This window comes from Chanodichthys erythropterus, chromosome 3, assembly GCF_024489055.1.
Source record: "Chanodichthys erythropterus isolate Z2021 chromosome 3, ASM2448905v1, whole genome shotgun sequence".
Taxonomy (NCBI): Eukaryota; Metazoa; Chordata; class Actinopteri; order Cypriniformes; family Xenocyprididae; genus Chanodichthys; species Chanodichthys erythropterus.
The window spans coordinates 72,734,359-72,751,406 of record NC_090223.1 but is presented as its reverse complement, the minus strand read 5'-3'; the positions used below and the strand labels follow the sequence as shown (position 1 = coordinate 72,751,406).

Below are 17,048 nucleotides of genomic sequence, written 5' to 3'. Positions count from 1 at the left end.
GTGATGTGACCACATTTCTGTTTTCATGTATAGATGCTAAATGTAAAGAAGTGCATTCTAAAAATGCAGAGGTACAAAAGTGTGAGGCAAAGATTCAGGATCTTCAATCACAGCTAGATAATTTACTAGCTGAACAGTTAGCTCTGACTGAAAAATGTAAAAAACACAAAGAGACCATTGCAGATCTCAAGGCTAAGCTAAATGCTCAAAAGTCTCCCAAAACGCTTAACAGTGATGGGGCTAAAAAGCATGTTCACTTCTTAGATGATGTGACTTGCTCTGATGAATCTGGAATGTTTTGTTCAGAGGTCACTGCTAAAGAAAGTGTGCCTATTTCAGTTCTTAAGGTGATGCAGCACCGTAATAGCGCAGAGTCATGTACCAGAACACATGGTGTTCAAGCATTAGAGAGTCATGAAAACCGTCAAACTCCAGAACACAGCAAACAACCCTGTGGCAAAGAGAACAGGTTTTGCCGTTCCTGTCAGAAAATAGGCCATACAGAGGACAAATGCTGGTCACTGGGTAGGGGTAGGCCTCCACCTTATTTTCAGAAAGATAGGAAACCACGTTTTAAGAGTAAAGATCAGAGCTCATTTGCAGGTAAAACTCTAAGTGAGTTAACTGCATTGTTCATGCAAGGCCTCCAACTTTTGACTTCACTTGCTAGTGGATTAGCAGCCCAATAGCAATGATCCTGTTTGTATTTCCAAATTTGTGATTGTGCTAAACACATTGTGCGCATAGAACACACATTAAAGTTGTTTGTGATACTATATGTACACACAGACTAGCTGAGTTTATTCTTTATAACAGATGATTGCTTTACTGTAAGTGTTGGATTAAACACTTAGATTATAGGTTGTAGATGCTATGCATTTTAGGCCAAGTATCTTGTGTAAATTGGAATAATAAGTGTAGTACTGGAATTGTGTAGCAATTCTAGTTGCATGTGTGACTATGTTGAATTTGTTTGCTTCCTAAGTGGAAAACTCTGCTATTGTCCATATAGCTAGAGTAAAACCATGTACAGGAGCACAGAATTGCCATGTGGCTACAATGTGATTCACAATTGTATTAACCATGAAAATGCTTTCCTCACAACAGGATTCAGAAACTCTGAACTTTGCACTTTATCATGCTCCTTAACGAAAACATTGGTGTAGAAGGATTTTGAGCCAAATCACAACTCATACTCACATCTTCAAGCTGGCTTCCTGTTACAACAGGACCAAATTTGCATCACAATTGTAAAACTCCCTCACCTTTGTTTGGAGCATGATTGAATTTACACATAGCCACAGCTAAATGCAGCCGCATAGATTTGATCTTCAAACACAAAGTCAAATCTACATCTACATATGCCTCACAAAATGTTTGCATATAATGTTTTTGTTTTTAAGTCTTTAAGTCTAGACTGCACTATAACTGTGAATTTCATCCAGTTGTTGTTGTTGTTTTTTACTTTGGATTTACTAAAATCACTTCGTTATTTGTCTCACCAAATTAAATGTTAGTATTTCTCATTCTACCTAAGCACACAATTTGTATTATCATTAATGCATTTGAAACAACTCTGAAGCTTACTTCATATGTTTCTTTTGTATTTTGTCCATTTGACTTGTAATAATGTTTTTGGACATTTATTCAATTGAATCTCTGTATTTGGTTACACTGAATATTTTGCTAATACTCTTCATGAAATGGGTGTTTTAAACCAACATTTGTTGTTTTGTTATTATGCAATTTATTTCAATGTTTCCAGAAACAATGTAAGAGCTTGTAGGATCTTCTTTTATTCTTGCCTTGACCACTTTATCAAGTACATCGATTTAAGGGCTTATTGCCAGAGACAAATTTAATCTGACCACATCAAACCTCTGACCAATGACAAATGCCATATGTATGCTTTTGCTGTTTGTTGTGCTATATGTTCTTTTAAATAACAGGATCCCTGCTGCCAAAGTTCAAATCCTGTGTCTTGTCTCAAAGGAGGGACAACTGAGTTCTACCATTATCAGTGCCTGATTCTTGTGGAGGTGTGAAGTGTTCGATGGATGATTTGCATATCTATGAATGGTGCAACACCATTTGATGGACCTCCTCATGCAGGACTGAAGGGAGAACAAAGACTGAAGACTGACGACTGCTATTGCAACAAGTCTGGACAAGAAGTCTGAAGTTGACATCTACACACAACAGAAAGCATGTCTTCATGGACTGTGCCACCTTTTGACACATGAGTGTGGCCAACGGTGCCAAGGAGGGACTGTAAGAATTGAAAATATCTAAAGATATTTTAAAATGAACAAAGACATTTGCTTTACTGTTTCAACCCCCTCTCTCTTGCCAAGGGCCATTTGGAAGGCACAAAGGTGTTGATAGTGATCAAGGCCTGTAGGCCAAGATGTGTGTACATCGGGGGTCTACAAATGGTCACACATTTGGTACAGTGGGGGGAAGTTTTAATCTTCTGATTGGTCAGTTTGAATGTCTGGGTTTAAGTCACAAGGTCAAGGAAGGGATAAAAGCGGATTTTAACTGTTGCTCTGCTCTCCTTTTCTATGCTCTTCTTCCTTGGATCTCGGGCACTCTCTTGCCCTCTCTCTCTCTCTCTCTCTCTCTCTATTTCTCTTTCTCTCTCTCAGGTAACTTTTTCATACATGCTGTGTACGATTAATGGTATATGATTTTATCATCTCATACATCTATTTTGTAATTATTTTAAGTGTAACCATAATCAGATATTGTCATTAAACCCTTTCTATTACAAATGATGTGCTAACTAGTTTTGATTTAGTAACATTAATGTGCTCCCTATTGCAATACAGTATTGTCACACTATAGCAACGCTCTCCCACATATTTTGCTATTATAACTGCGCTTATTTCCGTCGTTGGTATAAGTTGCAGTGGGTGGTAATAGACAAGAAATGTACAGTTTTCTAACATCTTACTGATAAAGTTTCTTTAGTCGCTCGGCAAACCTTACAGTCTGAACCGCTGTAGGAGTTCCACCCTTACAGGTTTGTGCCCAGGAAACACCACAAAAACTCGCAGAAAGCGCTTGAGAGCGAGGCACACTTTTCTTACTGTTCTGCACACAGTGGCCTTACTAATGTGCTCTGCATCCCCGATGTTATAAAGAAAACTGCCGTTTGCAAAGAAACGCAAAGCAACACAAAGCATCTGCTCGGACGTAAGCGCACGGCCACGATGGCTGGTGTTTCTGATGTACGGATGGATGAGATTATGAATATACCTAATTGACTGTAAAGAAAAACTGTACCGCTCAAATAAAAATGCATGGGGATATGACAAAAAATCCACTCGGGGTCTCAAAATCCTCTCACGATGTAAATGCAACTCTCTGCGAATTAATGCAGCCTCCTCATCGACAGGATCCTCCATAAAAGGACATGCCATTTTCACTGCATGCAGGTCTCTGTATGCGCAATAAATGAGTGTATCGAAAGAATGAATGAGGTACTTAAATACCACTTCCACTTTAAAAAAGGGGAGGAGACCGAAGGAAACTGGGTTTACCGAAGAAAACCTGCTCCCGACCAGGTTAGGTTCACAGAGTAAGTTACCATGGTAACTGACTCTGAGTATAAGTTACCTCTCTTTCAGAAACGGGCTTGACTTACTCTGCTTTCTCAGGTTTAACATACCTCCCATTCTGAAACAGAAAACCCAGAGTTTCCCTCATTTCAGGGTTTTCACTTAACCTCCTTTCTGAAACGGGCCCCTGATTTACAAACAAGCAAAAGAAAACAGTAAGCTTGTTATTACTTGCACCACTGTCTGTTCATTCAGAATCCTGAGTAATCCATTTGCACACTGAAATATTTTCTATGCACTTTTACTGTCCATTGCACTAATGTAAATGATGTTCATTGTTCATAGTTTCTGCTTATAGTGTACATACACTTATACATAATCTATCTGTATAGTATGTTCATAGTACACTTATCTGTATATTATGCTGATAGTATTTAAAACCTGTAAAGTATGTCCAAAATATTGCCTTATTTGTATTTTTTTTTTGTGTACATTTGTAACATATTGTAGACACTGTATATTTTGTACTTACTGCTTATTGCACTTCTGGTTAGATGCTAACTGCATTTCGTTGCCTTGTACCTTACATGTGCTACAACAATAAAGTTGAATCTAATCTAATCTAATCTAATCTAAATACGATGGTAACCTGTCATTAAGAGATGAGTGTTTATCAGAGAAACAACATGAGGAAGGAAGATCTTCGTCTGCTGCCTCTGCTGTGCTTTGTGTTTGAGGGGAAATTTCAGTCAGTGTGTGACTGAAAACTCTGAATGCAGATGCGACGCAAGTAAGATATTACTTTATAATCCTTTTGTTTTTTATGCTACTTCTTTTAAAAGTAAAAATGATTTTCTAATGCGTACAAAGTAATTAACTAGCTAATTTATAAACGGTTCTCCTCTGTGCGGCATACAAGAATGACCTTTCTAGTACATATTGTCAGATGGTTGTAAGCTTGAATTAGTTATTCTGTAACAAAGGGGACTCACAGGCAGTGTTTTATTAATAACAAGAGTGGTCGTACAGGCAGGGTCAAGACAGGAACAAACAGGAACAGTGAGGAACAGGCAGAGTCGTAGTCAAGGGACAGGCGATGATCAGGACAGGCAGCAAAGGGTCAAAAACGAGAGACAGGCAGAAACGATAACCAGCAGGCAGACAGGATATACACGCTCAGAAATGACACAGTAGTAATCAAGACTTCGCAAACTGGTGGTGTGAGTGTGAGCCCTTTATAGTCCTGATAATGAGCTGCAGCTGGGTGTGGTGATCAGTGTGGTGTGCTAGGGTGGATGTGGCAACAGGTGATAGGTGGAGTGAGTGCATGTGATTGACAGGGGGGATGATGGGAAATGTAGTCCGGAACTGACAGGATTCGTGACGTATTCAAAGGACTAACTTCCTTCAGGCTGCGTGTCCCTGGTCTCAGTCGTCTGTCTTTCACTGGTGCCCTGAGTTCTTGATGTGTTCCTGGGTGTCCCTTCACCTTCACCTGTATACAAGCATATTGTATAGTCAGACAAGCAGTGAGTGAAATGATGAATGTGGTTGAACTTCTTTAAGAAAACAAGCTATTGTATTTTAATACATGCTAACCTTTTTCTGTTGTACTTTAAAGTATGGATGTGGCTTGAATAAATACTATTAAATAGACTCAGTTGATGCAGGTTGTGTGTTCCTGGCCTGTGTGTCACTGGTCCCTGGAGTATCACTATTGGATGTCCCTACTCCTGCAGCTGTATGTATTTAAACACAGAGTTCATCCATGCTGTTCGTTACACAATTGCATTTGGTTATTTCTATCATCCTACCACATAGCTGCATTGTACCAATACATTTTATCTCTGACCATGTAACTTGTAGTAGATAAATTACAATTACTACCACCACTACTATTATTACTAATCTATTAGGCTGCTAAAAGTAATAATTGCTAATAATAATAACAATAACAAAAACAGCAACATAAGTACTAGTTGTACTTACAAAGTTCAGAGAGAGGAGAACATGAAGGATCAGGTGTCCTTTCTCCAGCAGGTGCCGGCCTCTGCAAATATTGCCTGAGTGCATCTGGCCATGGCCAATTAAAAAAAACAAACATATTTTAGTATATTCCTAGAGGGGAACTGTACATAAGGGTGAACACCACGTGAACACCACTGTCAGCATAATGGTTACTGTGTGTGTATGAGCCTGCTAGTTATAATGAACGTAGAGTAGAGAGCAACTGTACTTTTCATAACTAGCATGCATACGTTATCTGAAATACTGGTCTTTTGACATTTACATCCATGTAGGTTATCAGTGAAGTTAAGTTTGGTTTGCTAGTAATACGTAGCAAACTAGCAAAGTAACTAGCTAGCTAGTGATAGCTTAGTGACAGCAATGAAACGTTCAAGGTGATGATGCACAATACTAAGCAAATTTATTTCATTTAACACCTCAATGGCTGAGATGAGAAGATTTATCTCTATACTGGGTTTTCCTTTTATCTTCTTCCTTTCTCCGTTTTCGTCCCTGTGCACCGGAGGCTTTATTAGACCGCTTCATTTTCTTCAACTGCGCACTTGCCTAACGTAACGTAACGGCGACTCTAGAGGGCGCCCGCGCTCCCAACATATTTGTCGCCCTAGGCAACCGCCTAGTTCAGTCGCCGGCCCTGGTAACATATCCCTCGGTATTGTTGTTTATTGCTTTAGGTGGCATGGTTTGGTCATCAAGGTCTGTTAGGCCCAAAGTTCACCTGAAGCCAAAAACCTCCACAAAATACAGTTCAAGTCCACAATTTTGCTATTTAAAGTTGATTTTTCTCTTCTTCACACAATCTTCAAAAGAAGAATGTTGTTTTGGGCAGGATTCTTTGGATTCTTATTTGATTGAAAACCTTGCACAAAGCTCAGAGAAACACTGCAGCAGCCATCTTGGATTCTCCAAGATGGGGAAAACTGTCTAATAAGTGCTCAAACTCCAGTCGAGGCTGTGATTGGTTTATGAAGCACAGCTGATCCAATCAGAGGTTGATCTCCTTATTTAAGAAGATCTGGGGCCTTTTGCACAAAAGTAGAATTAAGACATCCGGGATAAATGACTCAGCTGAGCTCAATAAAGCCAAAACATGTGCGTCCAGGCTTAATTGGTTGCACAAAGACCAAGCCAGGATGAGCAGACACGGATTCATTAAACCAGGTGAAACCAATCCTGGATAGGTGCGCGCTCACGGCTCACTCAAATAGACCCCGCCACAGATCACAGATTAACTGATTTACCATGGCAACTAGAGCCGCGTACTTTTCCCCGTCGGAAGCACAAATCCTCATGGAGGCATACGAGGAGGTAAAAGATATAATTAAGAAGAAAGGCAACACCGCCACAGTGATAAAGCAAAGAGAAAAAGCGTGGCAAAGTATTGCAGACCGCCTGAATGCGTAAGTAGTGCACCGCTCCGCTGAAACATCACAATTACAAATCAAATATTTAATTCACATCTCCAAAAACGCAGTTGTACTGTAATTATGAAACGGTTAAATTTTTTATTGAAATGCACTGCATATATGAGTGAAATTGTGTAACGTAACTCCATCACACTGTATAAAGCTATGATATATTATTATTAAAGCCTTACATTATTATTTTACGTTACTACGCTCAGTACGGTTTAATCTTAGCCGTTGTACTCTGCTTATTATGTTGTCCACCGGTTTTTTTTTGTGTTTCCCCTGCTTTTATTAATGTAAAGCAGCTTTGACAGAATGAAACAATGAAAATGAAATGAAAAGTGAATGAAAAGTGCTATATAAATAAAATTTTCTTGAATACATAGATGAGCTATAATAATAATCACTTTAATTTATATAGCGCCTTTCAAAGGACCCAAGGTTGGTTGCTCACTGCACTGCAAAAATGTCTTTCTTACTTAGTATTTTTGTCTTGTTTTCAGTCAAAAAAAAATATCTAAAAAAAATCTTAAATATTTTCTAGAGCAAAATAACCTAGGAAAATAAGCAAAAAACTCTGCCAGTGAAACAAGAGAACTTTTCTAAAAGTAAGTGTTTATGGAAAAAGTAAACTTATTTCAAGAGAATTTTTCTTATTATATTGACAGATATTTAAATTTTTTGCTTGTTTTAAGCACACATTTACTTGAAGTTTATATTTTTGGTCTAAACCTATACTTATTTTGCTAGGTCATTTAGAAAATCAAGAAAATACATCTTTAGTGTTTTTTTTTTTTATATATTTTTACTGAAAACAATACAAAAATACCAAGTCATTTTTGTCAGTGTGACTCCATTAAATGTTCTTGTGATAAAGAATGTGTGTGTGTGTGTGTGTGTGTGTGCGTGTGATGTAGATTAAACATGAACGGGCCAAAACGGACATGGCAGCAGGTCAAAATCAAATACAAGAACATTCTGCAGAATGGTATGGTCCCTGACTAATATTTAACAAAGCACAAGCATATATTGTACCCAGAAGGTGCCTGCTCACACATTGTCTGTACTGTTTTAGCAGTGAAAAAGAATACCCACAGACAAGGCACGGGTGGTGGGTCACCAAAGGCTGACCTTACCCCAGCAGAGGACATGGCCTTGGAGCTAAATAAAGGCAGGCCCGTCTTAGAGGGGATCCCTGGGGGGAAAGAGACGAGCATAGGTTCCTCCCAAGATGCCACCCGCTTCATTCAAGGTATGTCCTTCCATCTCTACATGGAATACAACCACATTCATATTGAATCAATTTGGACTGTCTGACTTTGGTTTACCTATTGCCTTGCAGTGTCTGGCAGCACTGTGTTCCTGTTAGAGCCACCAGCACAAGCACCAGACGATGCTGATCCAGTGAGTACTCCATCAAAGGCATACTGTAGGCCTGGCATGTCTTGTCTACTAGCTTTACAGGACCCAGATGCTATACAGTGGGAAAACCAGCCTGGCAACATAGTGCGTATTAATAAAAGGACACCACATCCTGCCAAATTCCAGCTGCGCTAATTGTATTGTGTTCACAGAGCTCACAAGCTATCAGAAAGTTGTATGGCAACCACCTCCGGCGCCAAATAGAACTGGCAGACATAGACATTCAGTACAAGAAGAAAAAGATAGAAAATCTTGCACTGGAGTCCGAAATAAAAAAAGAGGACAATTAGGAAACTGGACCTTGAAATAAAAAAACTTGAGAGGGAGGTGAGATATGCCTTCAATGTACACTGTATGCTAACTGTAACACAAATGTATTAATCATTATTTTTCTTTCCTCCCCCAGCTCCAAGAAGATGACACAGCTCAAAATAAAAATTAGGTATATTCTCGTAAAGTCAAGTGAGCCATGACATATGAGCTCTTATTGTGAGCACACAGGACGGTGGCATCTTTCTAAGGTATTTTTTATTTTCACAGCAATCAGTACAACCAAGTCATCGTTATAAGGCACCGGCCTCTTTTGTCCACCCCCCCAGCACCAGGTGTGGCCACTAGCCTATATGAAGGCCCAAAATTGTGTGTTCCTTTCTGCTCTGACAATGGCATGCCCATTCTTGCGAGATGTGGTGGATGAAGAAGCACTTGTGCTGAGGAGAGCCTTCAGGCGAGAAAGGGTCTTCAGGGACCGGTTGGACCCACTGGCCTTCCCTGATGACCATCTATATGAAAGATACAGGTTTTCTGCAGATGGCATCAGGTATCTATGCAGACTACTGGGTCCCAGGATTAAGCACCGCACTGCACGGAGCCATGCACTGAGTGTGGAGCAAATGGTTTGTGTGGCCTTGCGCTTTTTTGCTAGTGGAGCCTTCCTGTACTCAGTGGGGGATGCAGAACAGCTGAACAAGGCCACAATTTGCCGCACAATAAGGAGTGTGTGTCTGGCTATCAAAGCATTAGCAGATGTCTTCATCTCCTTCCCTGGCCACAGAAGACTCTGTGACATGAAAGAGGAGTTCTATAGGATTGCAGGTAAGAGGATCTACAAATTACAGGACAACTGTTAACACATAGTAGGATACTCATTACTTTGTGTGACAGGTTTCCCCAATGTCATTGGTGCAGTGGACTGCACACACATAAGGATAAAAGCCCCCTCAGGTGCCCATGAGGCCGATTTTGTGAATAGGAAATCCTTTCACAGCATTAATGTTCAGGTGAACATAACTTTTTGATATTGTCCATTGACGAACACTCTGCATTGCCAATGATGTGCATTGATTGGTGTAATATTCCTCATCTTATGATTTCAGATGGTCTGCAATGCTGACTGTGTGATCAGCAATGTTGTGGCAAAATGGCCTGGCTCAGTCCATGACTCCAGAATATTTCGGGCCTCTGAAATCTATCAGTGCCTATCACAAGGTAAGCCACACAACCCCTATTTATAACCATCATGGCTGTGTCAAGAATATCACTGTGTTTATGAGGTAGTAATGATGAGATTTTGTGTTGACAGGTGAATTCTCTGGTGTGTTGCTGGGAGACAGGGGGTATGGCTGCCAGCCTTTTCTCCTGACACCTTTCACAGACCCCCAGGAAGCACAGCAGGCCTACAACCATGCCCATGCCAGGACCAGGGCCAGAGTTGAAATGACCTTTGGCCTCCTGAAGGCACGCTTTCACTGCCTTCACAAATTAAGGGTCAACCCTGTTAGGGCATGTGATATTACTGTGGCTTGTGCTGTCCTCCACAATGTGGCCTGCCTGAGGAAGGAGAGGGCCCCCAGAGTGCCACCAGCCATGGACTGGGACAATCCGGCAATCTTCCCTGATGACGACAGTGGTCGGCTGCTGAGGGACCAATATGTGTTGAATTATTTTAGTTAGTATGTGTGCTTTCAATTTAGGTAAAAAATGTCCTGCTGTGGCAGAGGAAATAGGGTTTTTTTGGGTTGGTTTTTTTACGAATTTGGCCTCTTATGATGTTTGTGCGGTATACTGTGTGTAATACAAGGCTGCAGGGAGGCTACTGCATCCATTCATTTGTCTGTTCAGTTGATGTGTATGGATTTGTCCTGCATTTATTTTAGTGTGCAGACATGCAGGGTGTGTTATATACAGACCTTTGAATGTGTATGTATCATTTTGTATAATATGCTTTGATTCTGTGCTTTCCATCTTGTAGAGTCACTGTGACTTCAGTTTCGAAAGGAGCTGATAGTTTACCTGCTTTGTTTTGTCCTTATTCAATAAAGGAACATAATGTTACACATTGTGTTTTTATATTCATATGGAATGTGTATTTGTTTATATGACAGAGTACTAGGGCCCCACTGAGGAAAAAGGATAAAGTCATAAATTTATGAGGCTGGTTATTTCTGCAGAAAAGCAACATATTCTTTTTACAGTTTTGATAGTTATGACAATGTGATACTTCATATTCTGGCACATCAGCATGTCTTTGTTTATGAAACCATACTGAAGTACAATTTCACGAAATGCCCCACATCTGTCATTTTAACAACTGTCCTCCTTTAAAACAACTGGTTACAATATTATGACTTGTCTTTTTTTTCCCTCTGTGGCCCTAATATTCTATCATTTTATATATAGCCTTATAGTCTATTGGAAACTGTAAATTATCTAATGATAGCAACATCATCTAAAAATCATTATTTATCCAAAATGATTGAAATTAATGATCACAAACGTTTAAATAATGACAGTGGGTCTAGTTATATGTGATAACAATGTATAGTGAGCAGTGAAATAACTATTGGTTTCCATTTGTGGCGACTGCTGACTGACATTAGGGATGAGATTAAATAGATCCTGGAATTTAGCCTGGTCTGGAGCAGGCTAGCTCCACAGAATAAATCTCCATGGTAATTTATACCATAACATATCCTCCTGCCCCCTATCCAGCTTTAGTGCAACCGGATTAGGGATCAATTGAGCCAGGATCACCAAGATATCCTGGCTTAATCCCTTATCCTACTTTTGTGCAACAGGCCCTTGAACATAAAACAACAGGACAAAATATAGTTGATGACAAGACATAATCATTTCATGACTCTAGACATTTCTTTGTGAAGACAGTGACATACAGTGAAATAATATGTTCTTTAGCCATATGAAGAATGTGCTTGTATGTAATGTGCGTGGGTAAAATTTACCCGCATGGCGGTTTTAGGTGTACAGTGACCCCCGGCGGTTCTAGTGTTAATCAAGGTAGTTATATATATATATATATATATATACACACTACAAAACATATTTAATGTTTTTAAAAAAGGCTATATAAAATAGTAAAATAATTCCAACAGATTTTGCTGTGGTACCGAAATTGGTACCGAGAACCGTAAAATTTACGGTATCGGTACCGACTACTGGAATTTTGGTACTGTGACAACACTACTACAGCCTATATATTTACTCCACAAACTAACTCTACAAACATGGAAAAGAGTGATAGATGGACCTCTCAACCTTACACTGAGGAGAAAATCCAGTGCGAGTCACTAGTGCATGACCTCCCATTGCTTAATGCTTCCATTAAATGTATCAACTTTATTTCTTTCATCTTTTTAACAAAACAAAACAATAGCACAAACAAAAAACATGCACTGACTAACAGTATCTTTAATTAATTACCTTGTGTAAGTGTGATAAGAGGGTCCTCACCAGGTCAGGTTTCCACAGCTGGTGCACCCAAGGTGGCAGAATCAAAGAGACTAGAAGGGGGAGGGGAAAAAGAAAAAAAAAAAAAAAAAAAAAAAAGTAGAATCAAGTTTAGTGGAGAAGCGACATTACAGATCCACTGTATTAACTGTGTTAGATAAGTAAAAGAATATAATTACAGCATGATTAATTTTTGTTATGAAGCTATGGCAGTTTGTTTTGCACTTATATTTATATTAAATATGTTTTTAGGCTACCATCTTTCATAATTTCCATAGGTTTGTCCAACTTTTTCCTTACACCCCACAGCGCTTTGCACAAACTACAGGTGTAACTTCCATTAAACTGTAAACTTTTTTTTTCCTGTGAAGTGATGTGACAAATATAAGCAAAAGAAAGGGCTATCAAGACCCAACTCGACTGCATTGTGTTCCACTTAAATTGTGTGGCATTTAAATCAGGGCAAGTGATTTAAAAAATAATAATAAATAATAATAATAATAATATAAAATGTGCATTTTAAAATATATTTTCATAATTTTTTTTTCAGGATTAACCTACACTACCAGTCAAAAGTTTTGAAACATAACTATTTTTAATGTTTTTGAGTTTCTTATGCTCATTAAGGCTGCATTCATTTCATAATAAATACAGAAAAAAAATATATATTGTGAAATACTACTACAAATTAAAATGATGGTTTTCTATTTTAATATAATTTATTTCTGTGATCAAAGCTGAATTTTCAGCATCATTACTCCAGTCTTCAGTGTCACATGATCCTTCAGAAATCTTTCTAATATGATGATTTATTATCAATGTTGGAAACAGTTGTGCTGCTTATATAACCTGTGTACTTTTTCAGGATTCTTTAATGAATAAAAAGTTAAAAAATATCAGCATTTATTTAAAAAAGAAATCTTTTGTAACAATATATACTACCGTTCAAAAGTTTGGGGTCAGTAATTGTTTTTTTGTTTTTGTTTTTTGTTTTTTAAAGAAATTAATACTTTTATTCAGCATGGATGTGTTAAATTGATAAAAAGTGATGGTAAAGATTTATATTGTTAGAAAAGATTTATATTTTGAATAAATGCTGTTCTTTTTAACCTTTTATTCATCATTGAATCCTGAAAAAAGTATCACAGGTTCCAAAAAAATATTAAGCAACACAACTGTTTTCAACATTGATAATAACAGAGTATCAAATCAGCATATTAGAATGATTTCTGAAGGATCATGTGACACTGAAGACTGGCGTAATGATACTGAAAATTCAGCTTTACCATCACAGGAATAAATTAGATTTTAAAGTATATTAAAATAGAATACCATAATTTTAAATTGTATTAATATTTCACAATGTTTTTGTTTTTTTCTGTATTTATTATGAAATAAATGCAGCCTTAATGAGATAATAAAAAATTAAATTGTTTAATAAAACTTTATGCTAGTAAAAAGAATAAAGCCATAATACAGATATTTTAAAATGTCTTTGACATAATGGTGACAAAACACACACACACACACATATACATATATATATATATATATATATACACACACACATACACACACCCCCACCATGTTATATTTACAGTTAAATATTTGAGTATAACAAACGAGTAGCCCTTTAGGCAGCCTTCAATCACAAAAAGAGACCCCTGCACTAAGCAACACATTAAAATATAGCACAATTAATAAAGGCTCTAATCATAAGCACATTTGGTTCCCAGCACCTAGCTCAGAAAAATATAAATAAAAAATTAGCTAAAAAATAAAATAAATAAACAGAATTAATGAATGAACGTCACGTGACCGTATACTATATATATCCGATGACCGTTATAATTTGTATCAGATGACCGTTGTGATTTCCTTAGCTGTACCCTCAACTTTTTTCGATTAATTTTCCCACATTAATAACCTGTAAATAGCACCAATTGTATATATTACGTTCCTGTTCAATCGTTACACGTTTTTTTTACTACTGTTGTTTTACTAGTTCATTATTAGTCGGCTTTAAGTTTGTTTGTAGTTTGTCTTCAGTTCGGCGAGTTGTTGGTAAGTATATGTATACAGTATTAATCAGCCTTTTGATATCTTGAAGTTTAATTATATTCGAAATAAGTATTATTATACATGTATGTATACACAGACAATAAATAATCACCAACACAAACGTCGTAATTAAAACAAAATGCCTACAAGTTTTTAAAGGCGCGTTGTTTCCTTTCCTCACAAAACAGCTGTGACTGACAAACATCCGCGGGGGGCGGGGCGGGAAAATCTAAAGCGTTGCTTTGCTCAATACTGATTGGTTAGACCATGTGTGTCCAAACTCGGTCCTTGAAGGCCGCTGTCCTGCAGAGTTTAGCTCCAACTTGCCTCTACACAGCTACTTCAAATGTGTTTAATTGTGGCTGGAGCTCAGCGCAGAGAAGAGTAACGTGTAAAAAAATGAAGTGCTACTCTACTTAACACTTGTGTTGAATGCAAAAACCGCCATTTTATGCCATCAAACAGAGCACTTTAAGTTTTTGGTGTTCGAAACCATAGTGGACGTTATCGAGTGTACTCACATTTTTCACCGCAATAAATAAGATGCACACTCAACGGCTGTCCGAAATCGCACTCGTTTTCATTCACGCCTTCGAATCGACCATCAGTGGCCCAAATGTAGGGAATAGTGCACGAGGGTATGGGGAAGAGCGGCCCGGATAACACAAACGTGCATGGATTAAGTTACACAAGCACTAAACGATGGTCATTATGCAAGACCCACTATTTGTTAACATGCACGGCTATCAGGTCGTGTTAAACATGATTAACGTTACCTTCGTGAGTGACGATGACACCCTGGGACAGACCGAGCGCAGGCCGTTTCCAGCTTGAATTCAGACGCGCTTTGGTGAATCACAGAAGAGACCTGTACGATGATGGCAGTGCAACAAACTCAAGATCACGGGATTTAGTCAAGTTTTCACGAAACCACCCCAAGACATGCATGCTTTGCTGGTACCATGAAGCCGATCAAACTCCCTCCGTCGACTTGGGATTTGAACCGGAGTTCTTGGAGCGCGCGCACATGAAAGTGTGACGTCAGCAGCGAACAGCCAATCGCATGCCCTGAAACAGAGAATCCAAATTCACTTCCCGCGAGACACTCGCTATTCAATACTCTCATTTGAATAACATATTGAATATGAAGTACAGAAATGCATTTATACAGCGAGATAACTTTTATGATACAGCAAGATATTTAGTTTATATTGTTGAGTATAAATATGATCAAGACTCCATTTATTAAATCAAATGCAGTAAAACAGTAAAATGGCTAAATTTTATTACAAATTAAAATAGCTTTTCTTTTTGAACATATTTTAAAATGTAATTTATTCCTTTGATCAAAGCTGAATTTTAAGCATCATTATATGGTCTTCAGTGTCACATGATCCTTCAGAAATCATTCTGATGTTTCTAACATTTCTTATCAAATGATTATCAACACCACTGGAATACATACCATTCTTAAATATTTAAATAAAATTATTTTTTTTTTACAATTGTTTTTACTGTATTTGATCAGATAAACATAGCCTTTCTAAACATAAGAAACTCATTATCCTCCTTACTAGTCCAAACTTAAAAATTTTGTGTGCGTGTTATGTATTTGTCTGTGTAGACTTCAGATGCAAAAGCCTCCAAGTGCCATCTGAAATTTTCTTATAAAATGTGCATCTTTATCAGGCTCCTATGTTTAGGTTCAGTAATTTCACTTTAATGGCAATTGATAGGTCCTGTTCATTGCCATTTAAAACAGGAGCCTGATAAAAATGCTCACTTTATAAGAACATTTTAGATGACACTTAGAGGCTTTTGCATCTGAAGTCATCATCCTTTAAGTTCAACTGATAATGCTTTATAGTACATCAATTGTGTTGATGCAAATATCTTGGTAGGCCAGTAAACAAACAACAAAAAAGGGTTTGTTTGTGTTAAGGTCTTAATACTATGGCTTGCAATGAGCCGTCTTATTGGACACTGAGGAGAAAAGCCAAGGAGAAGGTGGATCAACAACTGCAGACAATAAATGCAACAACTTCAGGGACGGAGTTGAGTTGCATGCACAGTGACTCACGTAACATCTGTCAATGTCAAATCGATGATGAAGACACATTTATGGACTGTCTCTCTCAGATTGACGAGACTGAAGCTGTCAATATGGCAAGTCTTCTTGATGACAGTGAATCAGACCCCGAGTCAGAGTCTGAAACCGATCCAACTTCCCTAGAAGAAGATTTGGCAACCTGGGCTACTGAAAACAAAATCTCACACGTGGCATTAAATTCATTACTAAACATACTACGTCAACATAGTTTGAATCTGCCAAAAGACTAAAGAACGTTGCTAGGAACGGTGCGTGGGAACCCTCAAATACAACACAAAGCTGGTGGCCAGTATTACCATTTTGGAGTACTAAATTCAATCACAGAGGTGCTACATCAGAATGTCAAGATTCTGACCAACATTCACACATTGGAGCTTCAGGTCAACATCGATGGTCTGCCCCTCTACAAGAGTTCGTCAACACAGTTCTGGCCCATTCTTGGAACACTGCAAAATATCAGACAAGAAGAACCAGTGACAATAGGTTTATTTTGTGGCACAGGTAAACCTACCTCACTGACCGAGTATCTTGAAGACTTCATCACGGAAGTAAATGAATTGGGTAATGGATTTGAGTTTGAAGGAGTGAGGTTAGCTTTACAACTTTCTTCGATGGTTTGCGACGCACCTGCTCGTGCATTCCTAAAAAACATTAAAGGTCACACAGGCTATCATGGATGTGAAAAATGCACACAGGATGGAGAGTACC

General features: G+C 38.2%; 3 protein-coding genes across 3 annotated transcripts in view; 2 read left to right on the top strand and 1 right to left on the bottom strand.

The window, feature by feature from the left end:
- LOC137006263 (oocyte zinc finger protein XlCOF6-like) overlaps positions 1-17,048 on the top strand; it is a 165,444-nt gene that overhangs the window by 70,372 nt on the left and 78,024 nt on the right. The gene's annotated exons all lie outside the window — the stretch shown is intronic.
- Positions 1-17,048, bottom strand: part of LOC137014587 (zinc finger protein 420-like) — a 50,182-nt gene that overhangs the window by 10,620 nt on the left and 22,514 nt on the right. The gene's annotated exons all lie outside the window — the stretch shown is intronic.
- On the top strand, positions 8,874-10,741 carry LOC137006975 (putative nuclease HARBI1). Its single transcript, XM_067368161.1, has 5 exons — positions 8,874-8,943; positions 9,022-9,517; positions 9,587-9,702; positions 9,799-9,910; positions 10,005-10,741. The coding sequence occupies exons 1-5, from the start codon at positions 8,899-8,901 to the stop codon at positions 10,373-10,375; spliced, it is 1,140 nt and encodes a 379-aa protein (XP_067224262.1). The 5' UTR covers positions 8,874-8,898; the 3' UTR covers positions 10,376-10,741.